At 41.2% G+C, this 21,194-nt stretch overlaps 1 protein-coding gene across 4 annotated transcripts in view; it reads left to right on the forward strand.

Moving 5' to 3' along the window:
• Positions 1 to 19,468, forward strand: part of SSBP2 (single stranded DNA binding protein 2) — a 123,812-nt gene extending 104,344 nt beyond the window's left edge. For 2 of the 4 annotated variants that reach the window (XM_058043841.1, XM_058043843.1), the window contains 11 exons: positions 560 to 626; positions 781 to 851; positions 2,868 to 2,959; positions 7,038 to 7,086; positions 8,093 to 8,128; positions 9,799 to 9,853; positions 11,392 to 11,462; positions 12,197 to 12,275; positions 13,412 to 13,440; positions 16,238 to 16,336; positions 18,638 to 19,468. In XM_058043841.1, coding sequence (XP_057899824.1) covers positions 560 to 626; positions 781 to 851; positions 2,868 to 2,959; positions 7,038 to 7,086; positions 8,093 to 8,128; positions 9,799 to 9,853; positions 11,392 to 11,462; positions 12,197 to 12,275; positions 13,412 to 13,440; positions 16,238 to 16,336; positions 18,638 to 18,667 — 678 coding nt within the window. In that variant the 3' untranslated portion in view covers positions 18,668 to 19,468. The remainder of the gene's footprint in view (positions 1 to 559; positions 627 to 780; positions 852 to 2,867; positions 2,960 to 7,037; positions 7,087 to 8,092; positions 8,129 to 9,798; positions 9,854 to 11,391; positions 11,463 to 12,196; positions 12,276 to 13,411; positions 13,441 to 16,237; positions 16,337 to 18,637) is intronic. The other 2 variants (XM_058043842.1, XM_058043845.1) reach the window with 1 other exon arrangement.
• The last annotated feature ends 1,726 nt before the right edge of the window (positions 19,469 to 21,194 follow it).

The raw sequence follows: 21,194 nt of genomic DNA on the forward strand, positions 1-21,194 counted from the left end.
TTGCTACATTCACATTATGCCAAATTCATTAATTGCTGCTTTAGCAGCACTGATATTACTCAAGGTACAGCGTGGATGGGCAGGGTGTGAAAGCAGTAAACTGTTGTGGTGCAGGTTTAAGGCCCAAATTTTGATTAGGTGGTAGTTTGGTCCTGGGGCTGTGGAAAGGGTCCCTGCCCGTGGCAGAGGGGCTGGAAGGAGATGACCATTAAGGTCCCTTCCAACGCAAACCATTCTGACTTTCTGCTCACTCAGGATACATTTTAACTGAAAATGTGATAGTGCTTTGAAATGCTAAATAGCACCTCATGGATCACCTACAAAAATCCATTCATAAAAGCATTTTTCCACTTGACCCAGCTGCAGGTAAAATCCTGTAAAATGAGCTTTAAACCTAATTCAGTAAACCCAGAGGGCAGATTTATGTGGGAATTTAAAAGCAAATTAACACCTGACTCAGAGAAAACATCCAGGAATTAGGAATGAAACGTGTGTGCTGTGTCTTTAACATGAATTTCAAGGTATTCTGTGCTTCTCTGCTGTGTTTTCCCTGCCTCAGGCCCTCGGAGGTGTCCCAGGGAGTCAGCCCCTCCTGCCCAGCGGGATGGACCCCACACGGCAGCAGGGTGAGTGTGGCATCTCCACAGTGCTGATCCTTAGGCTTCTCTGGTAATTAGAAAGGGATGATTCATTACAAGTAACTGTAGAAGGTGATTGTGTCTTGCATAACTGAACCAGTTGTGCATTGCATATATAATGTATTTTATATTTTGTTTGCAGGTCATCCAAACATGGGTGGGCCGATGCAGAGGATGACTCCTCCAAGGGGAATGGTGCCATTAGGACCACAGGTACTTTCCACAGAGGGGTTATCCTTAGTGACAGGCCTATACTTAGTCTATACTCTCTGTCTTTGCTTAGCTTGGAGATTCCCAGGACTTGTTTTCATAATCCCTTTTTAAAACAAACCAAAAATATCTCTTATAAGTTGCAGCTGAACAAAATCGAAATGAAAAATCTGTCATTTTCATAAATATTTGGGATTTAAAGAAGAATCCTGTCACTTGCTTTCTTTAGAAAAATGTTTTTTGCAACCAAGGACTGACACTGGCAAGGCAGACCTGGAGTGGAGTCGGCGTTTCCTCCTCCTCCTCCTCCTCCTCCTCACTGATTATGCTGTTTAGGAGGAAAATATTAATACCTTCTAAGTTTGCCCAAAAGACCTCTCCAAATTCTGTAAACTTTTTCTTTCATCCACTGTTGATCTAAATTTTGGCACAGGCAGCAGAGATTTTAGTGTAAAGTGAGATGTCCAGGCTGCCATTTGTCCCCCTGAGCATCTCTGGCTCTGTCCCAGAGGGACAAGGACAGGCCCAGTGCACCCCTGGAACACAAATCCAGGAGTTTCCTCTGTGTTTTGTCAGCACTCCAGTCAGCAGCACGTGGGTGGTGGTGTTCCTCGCTGGTGCTGCCAGTGTTTTGTTTCACAGTGTGCTTGTTGTGCCCACACTGTGCATTTTTGCTTCCCCGTTTCAGATAATCTCCCTGGTGGCTTCTTGTTTGAATAACAGCTGAACTCTAAATTATTGAATAGCTTTGCCTTTCAAGTCTGTTCACAACTGTCTGTACAGTTTTGGGTATTTTTGCTACAAACCAGTCGTGCAGTTCTTCACAATCTCTGCTGAGTGACCAGCAAAACATATACAAATATAAAATAAAATGTATTTGCTATTTTTTTAATGTAGCCCTGAAATGTATTTGCCCTTTTTGGAGGTAGAAAGGGAAGCTCTGCTGTGCTGCCATGTGAGATTGAGCTGATCCTTTATGCAGCACCATTAGTCACACTGCAGGCAAATCTCTTGCCACTTTTTAGGAGGATAATTTTTCCATTTCTGCTGTCATTTAAGATCCAGTGTTTTTGTAAGCTTCTTCTTTCTTGTGCTCAACATCCTAACCTACACAAAATTTAAGTACTCAAAATTTAAGTTCACAAATGACTCCCTAATTGGATCACCAAATACCTGGGCTCAGCAGAGAGCATCACTGCTCTGGAAGGACAGCTCTATGGCTGCTAGTGCTATTACTCAGGCCAAAGGAGTAAATCTGCTTAGGATTAGCAGTAATTACAGGTGGAAAATTGTCAGGTGAGACAGATTGTTCTGCTTCTATTTCATTGAATAAAAATAGGTGTAATTTATATATTTTTTGTAAGTAGTGCAGTCAAGCTTTGGTCATGGTATCAGGACATAAATTCAGATTTTATGGGTGTTGGGTATTTAATTTTTTAGCCTTGCTAGGACATTATTTATCATATTAAATACTCTTCATTTCGATTATCAAAGACCTGGGGTAGTGGAAAGTGTCCCTGCCCAGGCCAGGGGTGACACTGGATGGGCTTTAAGGTCCCATCTTGGGATTCTGTGATTTATTGGAATTGAATCATGGAAAGAGAAATGTAATAGTGCATTAGAAAAGTTATGTCATGTGTTTTAATTTTATACAAACATAATGAAATCTAGGTAGAAAGAATACCATTTAATATCTCAAAATCTTAGTAGGGGACTCTGATTTTGAATTGCCTTGGTTTAGAAGTTGACCCTTGCTGGCCATTAACTTGAACTCAATATGTGTAAATAGTATAATTCTCCCTGAAACCACATTAACTTATGTTCTTAGCCAGTTTCTGTTGTTTGTGTTGTTTCTTCCTGGGGTTAATGATCCCAATTTTTAGTCAACAGTCAGGGAATCCTGAAAGCATGAATGGCATGGCCTGTCGTGGCAGCAGTTGTCATTGCACAGGGATGTCATTAACCTGCTGTCCTTTCTTTCCCCCTCCCCTTTGGTTTTGTTTTTTTGTTTTGTGGTAGTCTGACCCTTGGTTGTCGTTGCAGAACTATGGAGGTGCCATGAGACCCCCTCTGAACGCTTTAGGTGGCCCGGGGATGCCTGGGATGAACATGTAAGCACAACAATCCTACTGTACATGGAAAATGCCATTATTGCATTGCACAAGGAGCAATTGGGACAGACAAGGCAACAGGAATGTACTTTGATGACCAATAATTGCAATTTTAAGAACTGAACCCACAGTCTTACAGGAGCCTTGGCTGTCCTAACAAGTCTGTAGAAATACTCAGTTTCTTTCACAGATCAAACTTCAAATACTGGGAATATTTTGTCAATATAATCACTGACACATCCTTGCATGCATTTTTAAAAATGACATATTTATATTTCTACTTACTAAATATCTTGTGAGGAATGCTTTTTCTCTGCAAAAATAAATACTTAATTGTAGAAAAAAAAAATCGGTACTTAATTGTAGCAAAATAGCCTTTGTCTAGAACTATTTACAAGAAAGACACAATTGATTTGAAAGTCTTCCTCAGCTGCAGTTCGTGTTTCCTTAAATACATTTATTTCCAGTCTAAACACATAGAGAAGGTTTGCAGATATGAGTGTATTTCTGTCAGTGTTTCTGTGTATTTCTGGGTCTGGAAAATCATCTGATAAAAATGGATATCATCTGAGTTCAGATTTGTTCTAAATGTGAACGTAGCCATGGCAGGGTGTTGCACCTTTTATCCCTGAAGACAGACCCCCTTTTAAATGTGTAGAAATACTTCAGATGTAACATCAAGAAAGCAGTAAAGATTTCTATATGCTTTCTCATTATATCACAGATACCCATTTTTACTCCAGTTTTTATAGAAAACGTAAATAAGAAATTATAATTTTAATTTCAAGTAAAAAGTTACTACTGAAGAAAAAGTCAAAGAGGTACACAAATAGATAATGTAATTTTGAAAAAACCACTGTGCCTCTAACAGGTTTGGATTTCCACACATACATTGAAATCTTGAAGCAAATAAACTAAAATCTGAAGTCGTGTGTTGCTCTATCATATGCATCACATATAGGGATTTGAGACAATTCTAGGAGCCTTCCTGAGAGTAGGCATTTATGGTTTTCAATTAAATTGATGTGGAAAAAATACTGAGACATTTGAAATTCAGTGTGAGTCAAGTATAGGCACTGTAGAAGTTTTCCTCAGCAGAAGGCTGTATAAAAAAAAGGAAATCAACTTTCCAGAAGTAAATTGAGGGATGGATAAGATATTTTGAAACTCTTTATTCACATAAATGACAGTTTCCCCAGGAAAAATAAGAAAAGAGTTTTCTGTACGACAAAAAGATTTCCTGGCCTACCAGAAAGAGAGAATATGGGTTGAAGTACTTATACTGTGCTCTTTATAAACACATTTTGTCAAAGGGTTGCTCTGAGTTGGGGTTCTTTGAATTGCATTTTCAGGACACGAGGGTGTTTGCTGCTGTAAATTGAGCGCTGTCTCTGACACTGCAGTGAGGGCTGGGCTGGGGCAGTGCCTCAGGATGGAGCCAGATGTGCTCCCCTCGCCCTTTGCCCACCGTGCCTCAGCTGGGGAAATCACATTTCCCCTGCACATGAGGGTGTCCCTTCCCACCTGAGTGTTTTCTGTACTCGACAATTTCCCACTGCCCTCTTCTTCATTTTCTTGGAGTTTTGGCCGTGTCAAGTGCAAAAATGTGTGTTGTACAGAAACAGCTGCTGTTTAAAATCCAGCTTTTCCTCCTTGGAATGCGAGGGGAAGCTGCTTTGGTTAAGAGCAGACTATCTGCCATATAAAATGTGACAGTTTTGCTGGGTGAGAAATTGTTCTTTGTGGTCAGAAAGGGCAGCCTGAGGACTCAGCAGGCAGCGTTTAATCCCCTGCAATCCACGGCTGCAGCACTGCTGGGTGATTCCTGCCTTTGTCGTCAGCAGCACCGTCAGATTCCTGTTGGGCACAGCTGATGCCCAGCCCATCTTCTTCCACAGAATAACTTCATTTTAGGCCCTAAGTTTTTCAGTTGGAACTTGGCACAGCCGTTCGTTTTTAGGAAGATTTCATGTCTCTGCCAGTTTTTGGAAGAAAAAGGCAGATTTCAGGGAGCCTCAGTGTTATATTTCACTGGTGGTTTTTAACACCCTGTGTGACCTGCAGTGCTGTCTCAAGCGCTAAGAATATCTCAGTCATGCCTCAGATTTAAAAAAAAATAAAAGAAAAAGGTGTGATTTTGTCTTTGAACTTCAATTCACAAACTTGAGTCTAGATGTTTCATTTCCTGATGGAATATATTTGCCTCTTGGGAAACTGAAATTTCAGACTTTCATTTTTTCAAGCCAGGATTGACACTTACAGGATAAACTCTAAAAAAATTACAGAAAAAAAAAATGGTCATAGCCACAGAGACCTTGTGAAGTATTTTGGAATTGGTGCTTGTATGGTTATGTTTTATGACCTTGTTGGTGCTTCCAAAATAAACATTTAGTAAAAGACAAAAGACCTGCTTGCGTGGAATTAAAAACATTTGAAAATTGCAGTTTGGGAGTTTTAATGTGTGTTTTATAAGCATTTGGCTCCACAAAATCCATGTGGCTTTCCAGCAGAATCTGCTGTAGTGGCTTCTAAGTCTGTATTTAAAGCTGTGCAATAAATCTGAAAATTCCAACACCTTCTTAGATGAAAGGTGAGTTCCCATGTCTCAGTGTAATTTCTGAGTTTCCATATTCCTGAGGCTTAACCCAGTTTTGTCTCTGAGTCAGTACATGTCACAGAAATGAGTGCAAGGGTTTGGGGTTAAAACAGACTTTTAAATGTTGTTACAAATAGTCGTGATTTTTCTGAAAGAGGGGATCCAATAAACCACTGAAAAATAAGAAAAAGAACAGCAAGACCCAAAAAAAAAAAAAAAATTAATATTTCACTATGTGATCATCAGCAGAGGGGAAATTGCTGAATATTTGACCTGAGGAGCATTTTCTCTCTCAGTCTTTCTTTGAATGATGCAGAAAAGACCATTCCAACATTCTTGATTTCTATCATTCCAACAATAAAGGCAGTGGAAATAAATAAATTTTCTGTTGATTTCTTCTTTGAGATTGTTCCTTTATAGTTTCATCAACAATGTAATAAAAAAATAAGATTCAATATTAAATCCCTCAGGCAATGTATGCACTTAATAGCTTTTATTTCTGCAGGACTTAGGGAACTTTCAGAACTCATTAATGAAGGGTGATTCTTTCTGTCTGTTCCAGTCTCTCTCCCATGCCTGGCGAGCTGCAGTGGTTAATGTTGCTTTTCTACAGCTAATGAGGCCAAAGGGCCATTGCAAATGTGAAAGTTTTGTCATCTGCTCTGCCTCTCTGTTGTCAGGGCCTTCAGAAAGTGATTCAGCCCTGTTTGTAAATGAGCAGGAGCTCTTGGTACTCCCAGAGAGAATGATGGATTTGAGACACTGTGACTGTGAGCATGGAGATTTTGCCTCTGGTGTGTCTGAGTCCCCTCTGCATTGTTAAGAGATGAAGCCTCACCCCCAAAATATTTTTCTGGGTTTGGCTGAGGATGAGAATCCTAAAATTACAGCAAAAGTTGTGAGAAAAACCCTCTGAGGGTTTTCTGGATGTAATACATGACATTTATATCATGGCTGCTGTTGTTGTCGTCATGGTCACCATCATCATGGTCACCATCATCATCCTCATCACCACAGAGGGATCATAGCAACCTGTAGGGTTTGTATGGCGTGTTCTTCTCCAAATTAGGTGTTCCCAAAACATTTATTAGCTAATTGCACAAGTTTTGCTAATGAAACCTGACAATACTGCAGTATTGTGGATCCACAGTAAATGAATCCATGCTCAGCGCTTCAGGCATGTGCTTAATCTTGTGAGCAAGATCACTGGTTTTATGACTGAACATTTATTTATTTTATGACTGGAATTTATTTTCAGAGTAGTAAATAAATCAATCAACTCACCAAATGACTGAAGAGCAGTGCCACAACAAAAATTCTGCTCTTGCATTTTAACTTAGTGTAGTTATGGTTTGTAAACACACTTTAGCTTGAAAAAAAGCCATTTCCTTCCTCTGGAAACAGATTCTTCAGAGTTTTTACCCCAGAGCTGGTCAGAGGATGAGGGTGGTTCTGTGTCTCATCATTCTTCTTCTGTTTCAGGGGCCCTGGGGGTGGTAGACCTTGGCCAAACCCAACCAATGCCAATTCTGTAAGTAAATATTACAAAGATATTTGACATCTCTTGTGTTTAGGGAAGTATCTTCATGCCAGGCCCAGCCCTGCTGTAACATAAAGGTTGTCCTGGCATCCTACACGAACAGGACATTTCTGGTATTTCTCCAGAAGGCAGAAATTCTTCATTTTCATTCAGGGATCATATATCATTAGTTTAAAAGTGTCCATTTTGGTACTTGTGGATGGATAAGGTGGTTCTGGCTTGCCCTGCTAAACAGTTCTTCCTGGTTTTCTCAATTTTGGCTTTTTAATTCTATTAGTGAAATTCTTCTATTTTCTTTTGCATAAACTGAATTAAAATTGATATTTTTAAGCTGATAGTTAAAGTCTTTTCAGTCCCTGAAATCAATTGGCAAGTTCAGTAATAGATTTATTTGTAGCAGTAATTTGTCTGACAAGTTGTCTGTAGAGAAATTTGTGTTTGTCAGTGCACTTGTTGCTCCCACAACAGCACTGGCCTGTGTTCCTTTGGGGAGAATAACAGCAAAGGCAGAAACAAAGAAGAAAACAAGATTATTCACAGGATTTCTCCAGGACAGTGTCCTTCAGAAAACCTAAATCAAAAATGGGAATAAATACCAGTATCTTCTAAGGTGAAAGATGTGGTAGCTTCTTTGCCTTTCGTGGTCAAGATTGTATTGAAAATTAGGTATCTCTCAAGCACATTGGAATTCAGTTTGTGCTTGGCTGACGGAAGTCCTGCTGACTGAAATACAAGTATGTGCTGCCTGAGTCCATGCACCTTATAAACTACATTGCCTTAGTAATCTTATACCTTAACCTTCTAATACTTCATTGGTTTTTAGCCAATTTTTTGAAATTGCTGAAAAGAAGTGTTTATTTTGACAGCAGAAGCATTTCCCCATGATTTTAGCTGTGTCCTTGGTCACTCTAATTGAATCAGCTCTCACCTGCAGCTGCAGGAGCCCATCCCAGCACAGAGGGACCCAAAATCACTGTTTTTTCTGTTGCTGTTACAGATACCTTATTCCTCAGCCTCTCCTGGGAACTACGTGGTGAGTGCCTTTGTGTGTGTTTGTTGGACATCACACCTCATTTGGGCAGAGAAACAGCAGCCCAGATGTTGAGGGGAGCCCCGTGTGCTGGCTGAACATCTGGCCTGCACCGAGGTTTCCCAGCCCCTCTGGTGCAGATGTGGGTGCTCACCTGCAGAATCGTTGTCAGCCTGCTCCAAACTGCCCTAGTGCTGCCTCACTCCAGAAAAAACCTCATGCCATGTATTGCCTACAGTAATGAGGGACAAAAACCCCCTGGCTTTCTCAGAAAAACCATGCTGTGGGAGCTGTTTTTGAACTTCTGCAGGAAAAAGGTGTCAGTGTGTAATGCTGGATTTTGTCTCTGTGAGTAGAGATTCACTTTGTTATTTTAGACTCCCTATTGTTGGTGTTGTTGCACTCAGGTTATCTGGATGGCTGAGGAGCTTTTCCCAGGCAGATCGTTTACTCTGTTTTTATCACATGCACATGGCTGGTGTCACAGGGCGAGGAGGGAGAATTATATAATTAAAAGCAGTTTATTTTGTCATTTCTTAAAAAAATTAGATGGGAGAAAAGTTATGATTCTTGCAAGTGTTTGTAACTCTAGGCCTCATTTTGTCGCAGCTTGGTGGAAACAGTCAATATTTGCTGTCTCCAAATCAGTTCTTGCAGTGCAGAACTTCACAGAGCTCTCTCTGCTTGGAGGAGGTTTTGTGGGTTTGCCACATTCTATTGTTGAAGAGTTTAAAGACATTTTGGGAATATTTGACTCCATAGAGAGCAATTTTTGGGGATGAGGGATGGGCTGGAAAGCTCCTACAAAAGGTTTTTAGTGAAAAGACTTGTAATCTGGAATTACTTGCTTTAAGAACTTAATAAGATCAATCTATATATAATATATTAATATATACTGGTATAAAAACTTATCCATAATATAGACGTATATATAATATGTATAAATATACAAGGATATACTTTTTATACATTAATAATATTATATTCTCAGAGTGAAAATAGTTGATAACAAAAAACTCTCTAAGAGAGGAAAATACACAAACAAAGTAAGAACAAATTTAAAATGAGATGAAAAAGTTAATGAGGACAAGTAACTTCTCTCATAAATGGTCAGTTAGTTGTTCCTACATCTTTTTATCTGATCTTTAAAAACATGCACACAGAGCCCTTAAAAAATCAAGTAAGTGAGCTTAGTGCACAGGTATATGGAGAGCCTGTGATGCCTAGAGAGTCATATGGGTTTGGATAAAATGTGGCTATAAATCCATGGATAAAAGTTTATAGGTAAAAAATATATGGACAGGTATCCTGTAAGCAGACAGAATACCCAGACCTTTGTAATCACTGCCACTGAAAAGATATCCCTGTCTGAACAGAGTATCTGCTGTTTTAAATGATAACAAAAGAGGTAAAGTACAGTAACGTCCATATGGCAATGAAAATTATAATTATTTCTAGCAGTTATGTATGTTTTATTATAGAAAGTCAATATTTATTTGTGTAACAGCCAGAGCAATTTTTGTTCCTTAGTCTTGATCAGATTTGTGACATGGAAGAAACCAAAACTTTAAAAAATAAATGTTCTTTGATATGGTGGGGGGGGGTTGTGTTCCTGTTTTAGGTTTTTTCTGACCTTTTAATTCATGCTAACTGACAGTTTTGACTCTCCCCAGGGTCCTCCAGGCGGTGGAGGGCCACCAGGAACACCCATCATGCCTAGTCCTGCAGGTACTGAAATACACTTGGAAGCAGCAAAATAAAGATTTTAGGAAGTACACTTTTGGGTTTTTTTTTTTTTAATAATCAAATAACAAAATTCTTGGGTCTATATTTTCTGTATCATGTGGTTTTTTTCCGTACTTGCTACTTGCTAACCTCTCCAGCACAGGAGGGTAGGGAATTTTCCTAACTGGCCATAAAAACTTACTGCACCAGTATATTACTTCATGGAATACAATTCTAGGGATTTAGATATATAAAAATAAAAATGGCAACCAAGCCAAATAAAACCCTTCCGAAAAATGAACAAACCAAAAAGGCAACCTAGGGTAAAGATATTTTGAAGTTCTGTGTTCCAAAGCATGAAAACACTTAGAAGTCGGCTACCTGTGGGTTTTGCCAAGGCATTTACTCACCTGTGAGAGCAGCAGCTCAGAGATTCCACAGGCCAACCATCCCTGTGTGCTCTGGCAGGAGCCAGGACAGCAGACAGGTTTGTTCCCAGAACTGGGGGACAGCCAGGGATGTGTGTTGCACAAGATTCTGGTGGGCAAAGAACTTTTTGCCTGCCTCACTGAATACTAAAAATAACTTAATAGGCTGATTTTACTTCAGGCTAAAAACCTTTCTGTTTCCCCTTTTCCTCAGACAGCGCCGTAGAATGTTCTAGTGATATGTAGTGCTCTGTATATAATGGAATTATTAGCTTGGATTAATGCTTAGAAAATCATCTTGGAAATACTGATTAGTAGACAAAATCCTTCATTTACCTTCCGGTTGTATGTGGAATATCATTGGGTGTGGAATGGGTCTGGATGCAGAGTGCTGAGCTCTTTTTATTCTCTGTGCAGATACTGATTTTCCAGAGTTGCCAATACTTTTTTTTAATTCACACTGTCCACTTAGGGATGTATACAGACTTTTGTCAGGTCATTGTCCTTTCGGTTTTTGTCATTTTGGGGTTTTTCTGCAAGCATTGCACCAGGCTGCACCATGAAGATAGATCAGCTAAAGCCTCCCTCAGGAGTGAAGGGTCTTTGCACAGTGTTCCTTTGAAGACTTGGATATATTCAAATTCATATGGCCTTGACAGGGATGAGAGTAAAAAACTCTGACTCTCGGTCTGTGTAAGGAGAAGCTTTTTATCATTTATTCCAGATGGAAAACAAATTACAGGAAGTACTGATAAAAAACAAACTCCTGTTCTATGAATAATATTGAAGATGAGTGAAGAAATTTAGAACTCCAGGAAACAGGATTTTAGGAATTCAATAGTTAGAGATTCTTGGTGATTTATAAGCCTTTTAACAGTCATGCATAAAGCTAGAGCCCAGTAGTCGTCACTTGGGGACCATGGCAATTATTTCTTTTCATAGGCCTGTTGTGTGGCAGCAGTGGATAGAAAGAGAATAAAACCTGCCTTTAAATTGCCACTGTGTATAGCATTGAGGCACAGTAATAATATGAACAAAATGACAGGAAATGTATGAGGTGAGTAATTTGATTGAAAAGTGTATTTTAGCACTTAAAATAATCTCTTATTACAGATTCAACCAACTCTGGAGACAACATGTACACTTTAATGAACGCTGTGCCACCTGGGCCCAACAGACCTAATGTAAATATGAATTTTCTTACATCTTTCTTTCAGTAGTGCAGCCTGTTGTTTATCCAAACACTGTATTTCCAGCAGCTATCATTATTGCTAAGCTTTTCTTTTTTATGGGTGGCTCTTCAGTTATGGGCCTCTGGGAAAAAAAACCTGCCTGTAGAACTTAGAAGTAAATATATGTAGGTATGCTAAGTCATTATGCAGTAAATTGCAGATTGTTTGGCTATAATGGTAGTACCTTTTAAATGTGTGAAGAGCTAAATTTAAGGTTAATTATGTAATTGGATAGAAACTGCTCAAGTTGTGAAGGTGATGAGGAGCTTTTACAACTTAGGATAGGTCTGGTGGGGTTTGAAAGCCGTTAATTAATCACTGATGGATTTTAGGGAGTTATAAAAGTTCCCTGTAACTCCAGTGGGGATGAGGCTGAGTTGCCAGCAGCAGTCTGAAAAGCCATACAAAACCAAAACTGAAGTAAATAATAAATTATGACTCTATTGGATTCCAGCTTACAGAGATGACAGTCTCCAAAAATCATGAAATTGACCCCAAAAAATGCCGGTTTTCAGTCTTCACAAGACACCTTCTCATAAAGGTCTGAATGGGACTCGGGAGTCTCCTCATTCAGAGCTCAGGATTTGTCGTTCCTTTTTTCCCTCCCTTCTCCTGAGGAGTATTTTCTCTTGATTGGGTTGTGTGATAAACAGCTGTGCAGTTATTAACGCCTGCTCCTTTTGTAGTTTCCACTGGGGCCAGGCTCCGACGGACCCATGAGCGGGCTGGGTGCAATGGACTCACACCATATGAACGGATCATTAGGTAACAGTGACAGTAAATGCTGAATTCCCAGTGCCCCTGCTGCTCTCTGGGACCAATTCTTGGAGTTCTGTGGAAGACACGTTGTTAAAATGTACGGGAAAAACTCTGTGTCCATCAGTGAGATGAAGGGAGTGATTTGAAGAGGCTGTGGCAGTGAAAAAAGAAGTAATTGAAGCTCAGTGAGCAGACTTGTTGTGGACAATAACCATTCAGCATAGCCTCTGTCTCCTGAAGAGAGTTCCTTTTTTTGTTTTAGGAAACATGTCCCTGACATTTTGGATTGCTTTATATAGGGACACTTTTGCAGCCTTTCTTTACCTATTACGATCCTAAAATGGGTAGTTGGTTTAACTAGTAATGATGCAAAATTGCATTCAAGTCAATGAAAAACTGTGTGAGGCTGCCACACCTTTTTCTGTCACTTTCTGCAAGCTGAGAATTTTCTCTTCTCAGCTAAAATGAAAAATTCAATTGCAGTTATGGGAGGATTTTACATGTACCTAGCACATAGTTTATCCTCTTGGGCTATAACAAAATAACTCCTGATAACATCTATGTATCTGGAGTTTTTGGAGAGAGAACTCATATTCCTTCTCAGCCCTAGTTTACCTGGCTGTCTGAAGGAGCTGTTTCAGTCTTCTCCCACAGCTCCATTTCTGATGGTTTTGCTGTGATCTCTTCCAGTTTTGTTCTCAGTACTCTTCCAGAATTTGTCTTCCCTGAAAATACATGTCTTTTGCTGCTAAAAACCACTTTTCTTTGTTCATGCATCCTAAAATTACATTTCCCCTATTCTCTGCTTTACCTGAGGTGAGGGCTACAGCATGTGAAAAAAGCCCTCAGTTTTCAATTGTCATGCACTCCCTATATTTAATTTCATTTGGTTTCCATTACTGTGCTCATCAGGATCATCTGTTTTCTTCTAAGAGATACTCAGTACATGTAGTGCAGCAACAGTTGATGGTGATCCACTCAGACTAATTGAGTGGATTATTCTGTACCAAATGTAAACTTTTACTAAGTTGGTTATTTCGTAAAATGTTGATGTTGCACTATGTATTTTCTGTGGAAAAAAAATAATTATTGGATTAGCTTCAGCTCAAAATTTACTGAGCAATTGTCTGTTTTAATTTCAGGCTCAGGAGACATGGACAGTATTTCCAAAGTGAGTATCTAATCCAATATCTGGAATTTTTAGTGTTTCACTCTAAACTCATCTTCTTTGTCTCCGTTATGAATCCTTTCCTTATACACATTTATTATATCATATCTATATTATATATAATTACCTCCAGTTCATAATCTGACTGAGCATGTTGTAGTATTTGGTGCTCTTAAAATAAATGAAACCAGTTCTAATAATGAATTCTAGTCAAATGTAAATTTGGGACAATCTCCTTAGGGTGTTGCAGGATTGGGTTTGTCACCTCTCTAAGGTAATGTTAATATCTTAATCCTCAGGATAAATTTCCAAAAACTAGATTAAGAAGTACTTTCAGCAGAAGCACTGTTTTGATGCCACAATCATGACATAGCTGGAAAAGGATGTGAGTTTAATCTGCAGGGATTTTGCATCTACAAAAATAATACTTGAATATGTTACTTCTGTAAAAATAAAACTTCTGTGGATGTGATCATCATTAACTTAGGAATTAATGAGCCAATGTAGTATTGGTAAAGGGGCATAAATAAAGAGGACCCTGTGTTCTGAAATTTTATAACATTTTCAGACTCTTCATGATGTGAAGTGATGGATGGAAAAGACCACATTGCCTCAGCTGTGCTGTGCTGGGCTGTGCAGTGAGGGATTCAATAAAAACCTCCTGTGGGATGACCAGCATACAGCACATTTTTATCAAAGTCTGTGGTTTTTCTTCACTATCTTACTGCAAACTGCAGCATTTTTAAGGGGAAAAAATCCAAAACATTTCCATTCCCATGGGATAATTTTTAAAGCCTGTATTCCCCTTTTAGTTGGTCAGTATGTGCTGGTACAGGTATCAGCAGCTCTGAAAACTTGGATCCTAAACAATTTACCTAAAAGTCTCATAATATGTTAGCCTGCATGAATAACTCATGGAAATAAGTTTTGATCTGTGTGTTTTTTAAATAGGTAAAATAAAATTGTTAATTTTGCCTGTAAAACAGCTGTCCATAGAAAATGGATCCAGTCCTGGCAGAATCAGTACAGCTCACAGAATTCATTGCTTTCTAGAGAAGATTTTGACTACATTAGCCGAATGGCAGAGCATAAAGTTTTTCATGAACTAAGCTCAGATAAGGGCAGTAAATGAACTGAAATTATGCATGTTAAATAAAAATTACCAACCTGCATTTATTGCAATGCCCATGGAATTTGTGCAGGCACCACGGGCACCCTTGCTTTGGAAAATCCCATTTGGAGCTATAGTGCTGGACCCCAAGTGGCCACAAAAGCAGCCTGGGGCAGTCACTGAAATGGGATTTTTTCAGGAATTTGGCCCTTTGGGGCTGGAGTGCTGCAGCAATGGCAGAATGCCAAAGCTTACTTCTACACAGAGCAACATGAAATAGGGGGAAGTCCCCCGGGAACAAGCAAAAGTGCAGGAGCATCATATAAAATAAATGAGAAGGTGTGTGTGTTCCTGGATGTCCAGGCCAGCGGGAGGGCTGTGACTGTGCAGCCTGACCTCCTGTGTGACTCAGGCTCTGGGCTGCCCTGAATCAATGCTGCTCATGAGGGCACAGCAGCAGTGGCAGAGCCACGGCAGCGGGTGCAGCCTTCTCTGAGCTGGGGGTCCCTGAATGTCTGCTGTGCGGGCTCCACTGGAGAGCAGGCTTGATTAACAGATGTCAGCTGGAGTCAGTGTTGTTATTGTTACTGATGGCAATCACCTCGTCAGGCTTCAGTTGTCCTTGATGGACGTGTTGTCCAGTGGCCTGAGGATCACAGCTGTGGGAGCAGTGAATTAGACTGAAGAAAGCAGAAGGGCTAAGGCAGGGCTTTGACCCAGCTCTCTGCGCTGCATTTCAGGTGCTGGTAAAGAATTTCTGCTTGTAGGTCATGTATGTAATTAGTTTGGTATTTATATTTATATTGCATTCCAGTTTTCTGAATTAAAAAAAAAAAAAAAACCCAAGGGAAGAACTGTGATAGATGTAAGGATTTCATTACGAGGCCCATGGTTTCACTGCTCCTTTTCCCTGACTACTCTTTTTCCATCATGAGTCCTCTGAGTAGGAGATGTAGCAGTGATGGAAGGAGGATTGCCCGTGGTCCAGGCATGGCAGGGTGCTGCAAAGCAGCTTTGTAAGAGCACCTGACTGATGGTAGTGTGTAAAATAACCATGTGTGAGCTGGTGATGCACAGTAATTTCTGTGGCAATTGCCTTGTTTCAGCCATTCTGCTTCTGAAGTTGCAGAGGTCTCTGTGCCCTTCTGTAAGGAAAAGAGTAACAATTGATTTTTGGAAGGCTTTAGATTGTTACTATTTCGGTGAATTGTGAGGATGAAGAGCAGCCCTCAGTCCGCAAAGGTCCGTGCAGACCTGATCCATCCTGCCTTTAAGTACATCTTTTGTCTGTCTTTAAGTACATACCCATAAGTCACACGTGTCAGGGCTCACAGATGCGGCTGCATTCAACCACATGATTGAATGTGGTGACAGAACTTCCTCACATCCCTGCTGCAGCCTTTTACAGCTTTTCTTTACTTCAGCAAAAGCAGATGCTGGCTGTAGCCTGAAAATGAGGCACAGGTAAATAATCCTTGCTTCAGGGAAGAGAACATTACTTAACAGACTAAAATGAGTGACTGAATCATGCAGAACCCTGCTGGGACTGATTTCTCATCCTTGAGAGGCCCAGGGCACCCGAGTGCACCAAGTTCTGTGTGGAGCATGCCCTGGGCTCACCTGGTGAGGCTGCAAATGAACCTGAAGCAGCACTGAATCTGTGTTTTGTAATCTTTTCTTTTTTAACAGAACTCTCCCAGTAATATGAGCATGAGCAACCAGCCTGGCACTCCCAGGGATGACAGTGAGATGGGTGGAAACTTCCTCAACCCTTTTCAGAGCGAGAGTGTAAGTATCCCATTACCTGGCTTGTTGGACTGCAGAGGTGAACGTGTGTCTGTGGTCTTTTGTTTAGAAAAAGAACCTTTACAAGTTTTGTAGTGTGCTTGTAGTGCAGCACTGTGGTCTTGCATGTTTTTTAATAGTTTCTGAAAGTACAGCATTGATTTGAATAAAAAATGCTGAGCAAAAGAGAGCTGAAACTGGAATAGGTGGGAGGCATAGGTTTACTGCAGAAACTCTCAGGGCCACGAGGTCAATGAAAAAGCAGGATTTACACTGAAGTATGTGATGAGAGCACCAGCAGATTGCATGTTGCAGTGTGCTGTTACACCCATAAAAGGCAGAGGTTCCACTAGTGTTCATTCCGGGGGAAATGATGTTGTTTTTTTTAATATATGGAATGCTCAAAGCAGCAAAATGTATGTGAACATTTTACAGAGCAAGAGCGTGGTATTGTCATACTCATGTGCCTGAGGCTGGGTTTGTAAATCCACCTCTAGGTGCCTAAATAGGAGTGTACCCTCATTGCCTGTGCCAGTGGTGACCTGCTGCTCAGTAAACAGCTTCTGTTAGATCTCAGCATACTTGAGTTCCATGGAAAATTTCCTGGGAATCTGATTTTGAGGGTTTTTGGGAGGTTTTCTTTTTCAGGTAGCGAAAAGGAAGAGTTTCTGCCACTTAGCTGTTGGTGGGCACACATTCAGGTTGTGTGGAGCGTTGAAGAAAACTGTCATACACAGCCTAAAAAGAGCAGAGTTTAATATCTGCCCCAATGGCAGAAAGCACAGAGGCTCCATGAAACATGGTCCCTGCTCCTGGCACTGTGGCAGCCCTTGGCTCCCAGTCTGGCACGCTCTGCTGTGCCCAGGGCAGCCAGGGTCACTGACACAGGGCCGTGGGACAGGAGGACAGCAGTGGTGCTCTGGAGAAAATCAGTGTTCTCAGACCCTCCCTGGGCTCTGGGTGTTTTTGTGCTGCCCGCAAGAGCCAGGGACTCAGATTTCTCAAGGTTTTGTTGAGATGTGTGCCTGCAAGGCAGAGTGGCACATGCCAGGGGTGTCCCTGTCTGCTCCCAGGGACTGCAGGCTCTGTAACATGGATTGCTCTCTCATCCTGGGGGACTGCCTTGCTTTCTGATCCCTGTTTTGCCATTTGGCTGCTCAGAATAGGTGTTATCATGCAGTCCTTTCTCAGGGAGATTTGCTGTTCAGTTCACCAGGAATTTTGGTTAGGGGTAAGTAGCAATTCAGGGCTTACTAACAACTTGAAAGTCCTAACCAACTTGCGAGCATGCTTTCCCAAAGTGATTCTCCAGATACCTTGGCTCAGATACAGGAGATTACTGGAGCAGGTGCTTTGCTTTAAGCCTCAGAGCTGATAGGCAGACCTCTGTAGTTTACGTTACAGGGAAGACCCATCTAAAATACTCATTCTGTATGCTTGGGCACTTGGAAATGGCCAGCTTGGAACTCAAGACTTGACGGGATATGTAGACCACATGTGGTTTTGCACCAGCAAATTTACCTTTCCTTTTCTTCTGTCAATTTTCAAACTGCTAATATTCTTGCATTTTAACATTTTCCTCTGCTTAGAGGATGTTAGACCAAATTAACTGTTTTTGCAGTCCACAGTTTTCAATTTGAAAGCAAATTAGGTGTATGGATGTGCATTTCTTCTAGGCACTGTGGTGTCCCAGTGATTACTTTAATGAAGCACCGCTAACCTGAGGGTAGCTGTAGCTTGGCTAAAGGCTGCAGTTCAGTTTGTGTCACTACAGTCGTGAGGTGTGGGGATTGGATTTTTGGTCCACATAAAGGAGAATGACCACTGGTGATTCAGCTTGCCCCCTAAAATTGCTAACACAAAATAATACAGACCAAAAGCCTAACTGAATCACAGTCATAGGTATCTTTGTTCCTTTCTTCCCCTAAAGTAACCAAAACCTCCCCAGAATCTTGTGTGGTTCAGCTGGCCGCGGATGCAGCCAGTCCATTTCAGACCAGGCACCTGCCCAGGTAAATTCCCCAGTACCAGCAGTGGGCAGGAAGGGGAGTGGAAAGCCTCAGTGAGGTATTGGCTCATCACAGCACGCAGGTAACAGCAGAACAGCCTCAGGGGCATTGCCTCTCAGCAGTGGCTGCCTTGTGGCACGAGAGAAGCTCAGCAGAAGTTCTGGGGCACAAAGTGAACTGCAGCCCCAGGAGAGGCTGCGGCACAGATTCAGGAGGGCGCTCCCGGAGCTCTGAACCCAGTGCTGCCTGGGGTGGGGGCAGAATGTTTGTTAAATTGTGGATTGCTCTTTTTCAGTACTCCCCTAGCATGACAATGAGCGTGTGACCCGTTCACAAGTGTCGCCGTGAAGACCACAGTGAGTTGGCCCTCCCCAGAGAGCTACTGCAGAAGAAAATTATTCGTCCCAGTGTACAGTTTAACTAAAGGATCTCAGACACAATCAGACCCACCTGTTTGTTTTTTTTCTCCTACCATCTCCTCTGTTTTGTCAAGAAAGTGGGTCCCAAACACGCTTGAGACAACTGTAAGGAGTGGCATGAGAGAAGTGCCCGAGGTGGAGCTGCCAGCGCCTGTCTGTGTGTGTACATGTGTGGGTCAGCGTGGGGTGTGTGTGTGTGACACCCAAACACACACACACACACAGACCCCAGGACGCTGTCCAATAGGATCACATGACATCTTACGTAGAAATCAGAAGTAGGGACTTTTATTCCATTTCTTTTTTTTTTTTCACGTTTGCATTTTAATTATTAAAATTTGCTTTCCCTCTCCCATCCTGAACTGTTTTATGTTGCATATATCACTGCTTTGTAAGTTATTTTTTAAGTTGAACTCAAAGGATAAATTCTTTTGATTTTGTTAGTCTGCCATTATGGACAGGAATAAAATTGCTTATACGAGCTTTCATTACCTTTTATTTGATACCAGCTACCCTGTGAATCACAAATTGTACTGTCTCAAGAAATAGAAGAAAGCTCATCCTAATTTTTTGGAGAAATTGAATAACTTCCACCTAGTTTGGGGATTTCTTTTGATACTTTGCCTTTAAGAGAAAAAAAGCACTGAAGGTTATTTTTCTTCTTTAATTGAAGCCTAATATCTGCAATATCTATTTTAAATGGAAGCCTGAATTTGATACAAGCTTCAATTGCTTGTATCAATTGAGCTCCAATTGCTATAGAATCTAGCAATAAAGTGTCAGGGCTTCTCCTGCCCTTGGATTTGAGTTTTCTATTTAGCATGGTCTTCTGTAGGGGTGGTAGTTAATGGAAATACAGTAGAGTCCTTATCACCAAAACATTTTCCAACAACCTGCAATTATGTTTCCCATTTTCAGCGATTCTCAAACATATATGAGCAATCTGTGTTCCTGATTATAAACAGTATTTCCCAAGCCCATTTAGAAAATCAGGTCACCCTGCTGCTTGGGTGTGTGTTTTCTGCCATATCTGCCAGAATTAATTCCCACAAAACTTTCCAGTCAGCAGCCTTCTTTTTTTTCCTTGAGCCAAAATGCCACAGTAAACTTTTTATGACTACTAGCCTTGTTGTGAGGGTGTTACCTTTTGCCATGAATAGAAAGGAGCAAAGGTCTGGGTCCTTTTAGAGGGGGAACGTACAGTTAGGTATGAAAGCTGGGGCCAGAATGCAGAAAAAGGCCTCAAGGAAACGCTTCTGGAAGCATCCCCATTTCTCTTGAGGCAGAGCTCTGAAACCAAGATTGTGGTACTTAGTTCCTGATGATTTTCAGCTCCCCCAGGAAAACAAAGGTTTTCGGTTTGTAGTGATACAAAAGCTGATGATCAGCAATGCAGGCACAAAGTGGCTCGGCAGAAATTTGTGCCACAGACAAACAGCAAATTCCTCTCTTTGGACTTTAATCCACAGCAGCCACTTGCAGAGCAGGAGCAGTTCTGGGATGTGGTATATCCATGTGCAAGGGGATTTTCTTTCATGAGCTTGTGATAAAGGAATATCACCCATATGTGATGGGCTTGTGATGGTAGCTGGATGTGTAAGGAATTCTACAATCTCCTAACTAATTTTTATTTCCATATATTATACACATATGACATATGGAAATAAAAAGGTTTAACATGTTACTATCCTGTTAGGGTTACTCAAAGATGAAAGTCTCAGAGGATCAAAATTACATTGAAGTATCAAAGATTTTGTTAGCGTTACTTTTTAGTAAGAACTACTTGATTAGATGTAAACATGACCTGGATAGTCCTTATATGGTTTTGTAGGCTGTATTCTTATTGATTATGAAGGTCACATTCATTTGCTTCTCTTTGGAAAGCACTTTGTTGCTGTCTCCAAAGATGCTGGAAGACCCTGCTATTGGCTCGAATCACAAACACAAAATCAAGTGTAATTTCTTCAGACCCTTTGCTGTTGTCACCAACACCACTGGTGTGTCCCCATTGCACCCAGAGCCCAGGTGCCCCTGCAGCCTTGGTTGGCCACCTGTATTATCTGTGGTCGCCCTCCAGGCACCCAAGGGCTCCTTCTGGCCCAGTCTGTCAGACGGTGTCACTGCTGCTGGGCTAAGGGAGATGGGAGCAGTGCATCGAGTGCCAAAGGCCATTCCCAGGGCAGTGAGCTGCTGGGCACCTGGGAAGGATGAAGTCTGACCTTTAAACCTGTGCGTGGAACTGCTGGCACAGATTGATATCAATATTAAAACATGTTATCCTCACTTTGATATGGGAGCACAATGTCCTTTCAGCACACGATGGATTCACTGTGTCCTGCATTTCTCACTCCCACGCAGCCCCACGGGCAGCAGCTGGTGCCACTAATGCTTTGTCCAGGGCTTTACCAGGCTCCAGGAGAGGCCAGGTTCTGC

The sequence above is a fragment of the Melospiza georgiana genome, chromosome Z (genome assembly GCF_028018845.1).
Source record: "Melospiza georgiana isolate bMelGeo1 chromosome Z, bMelGeo1.pri, whole genome shotgun sequence".
Taxonomy (NCBI): Eukaryota; Metazoa; Chordata; class Aves; order Passeriformes; family Passerellidae; genus Melospiza; species Melospiza georgiana.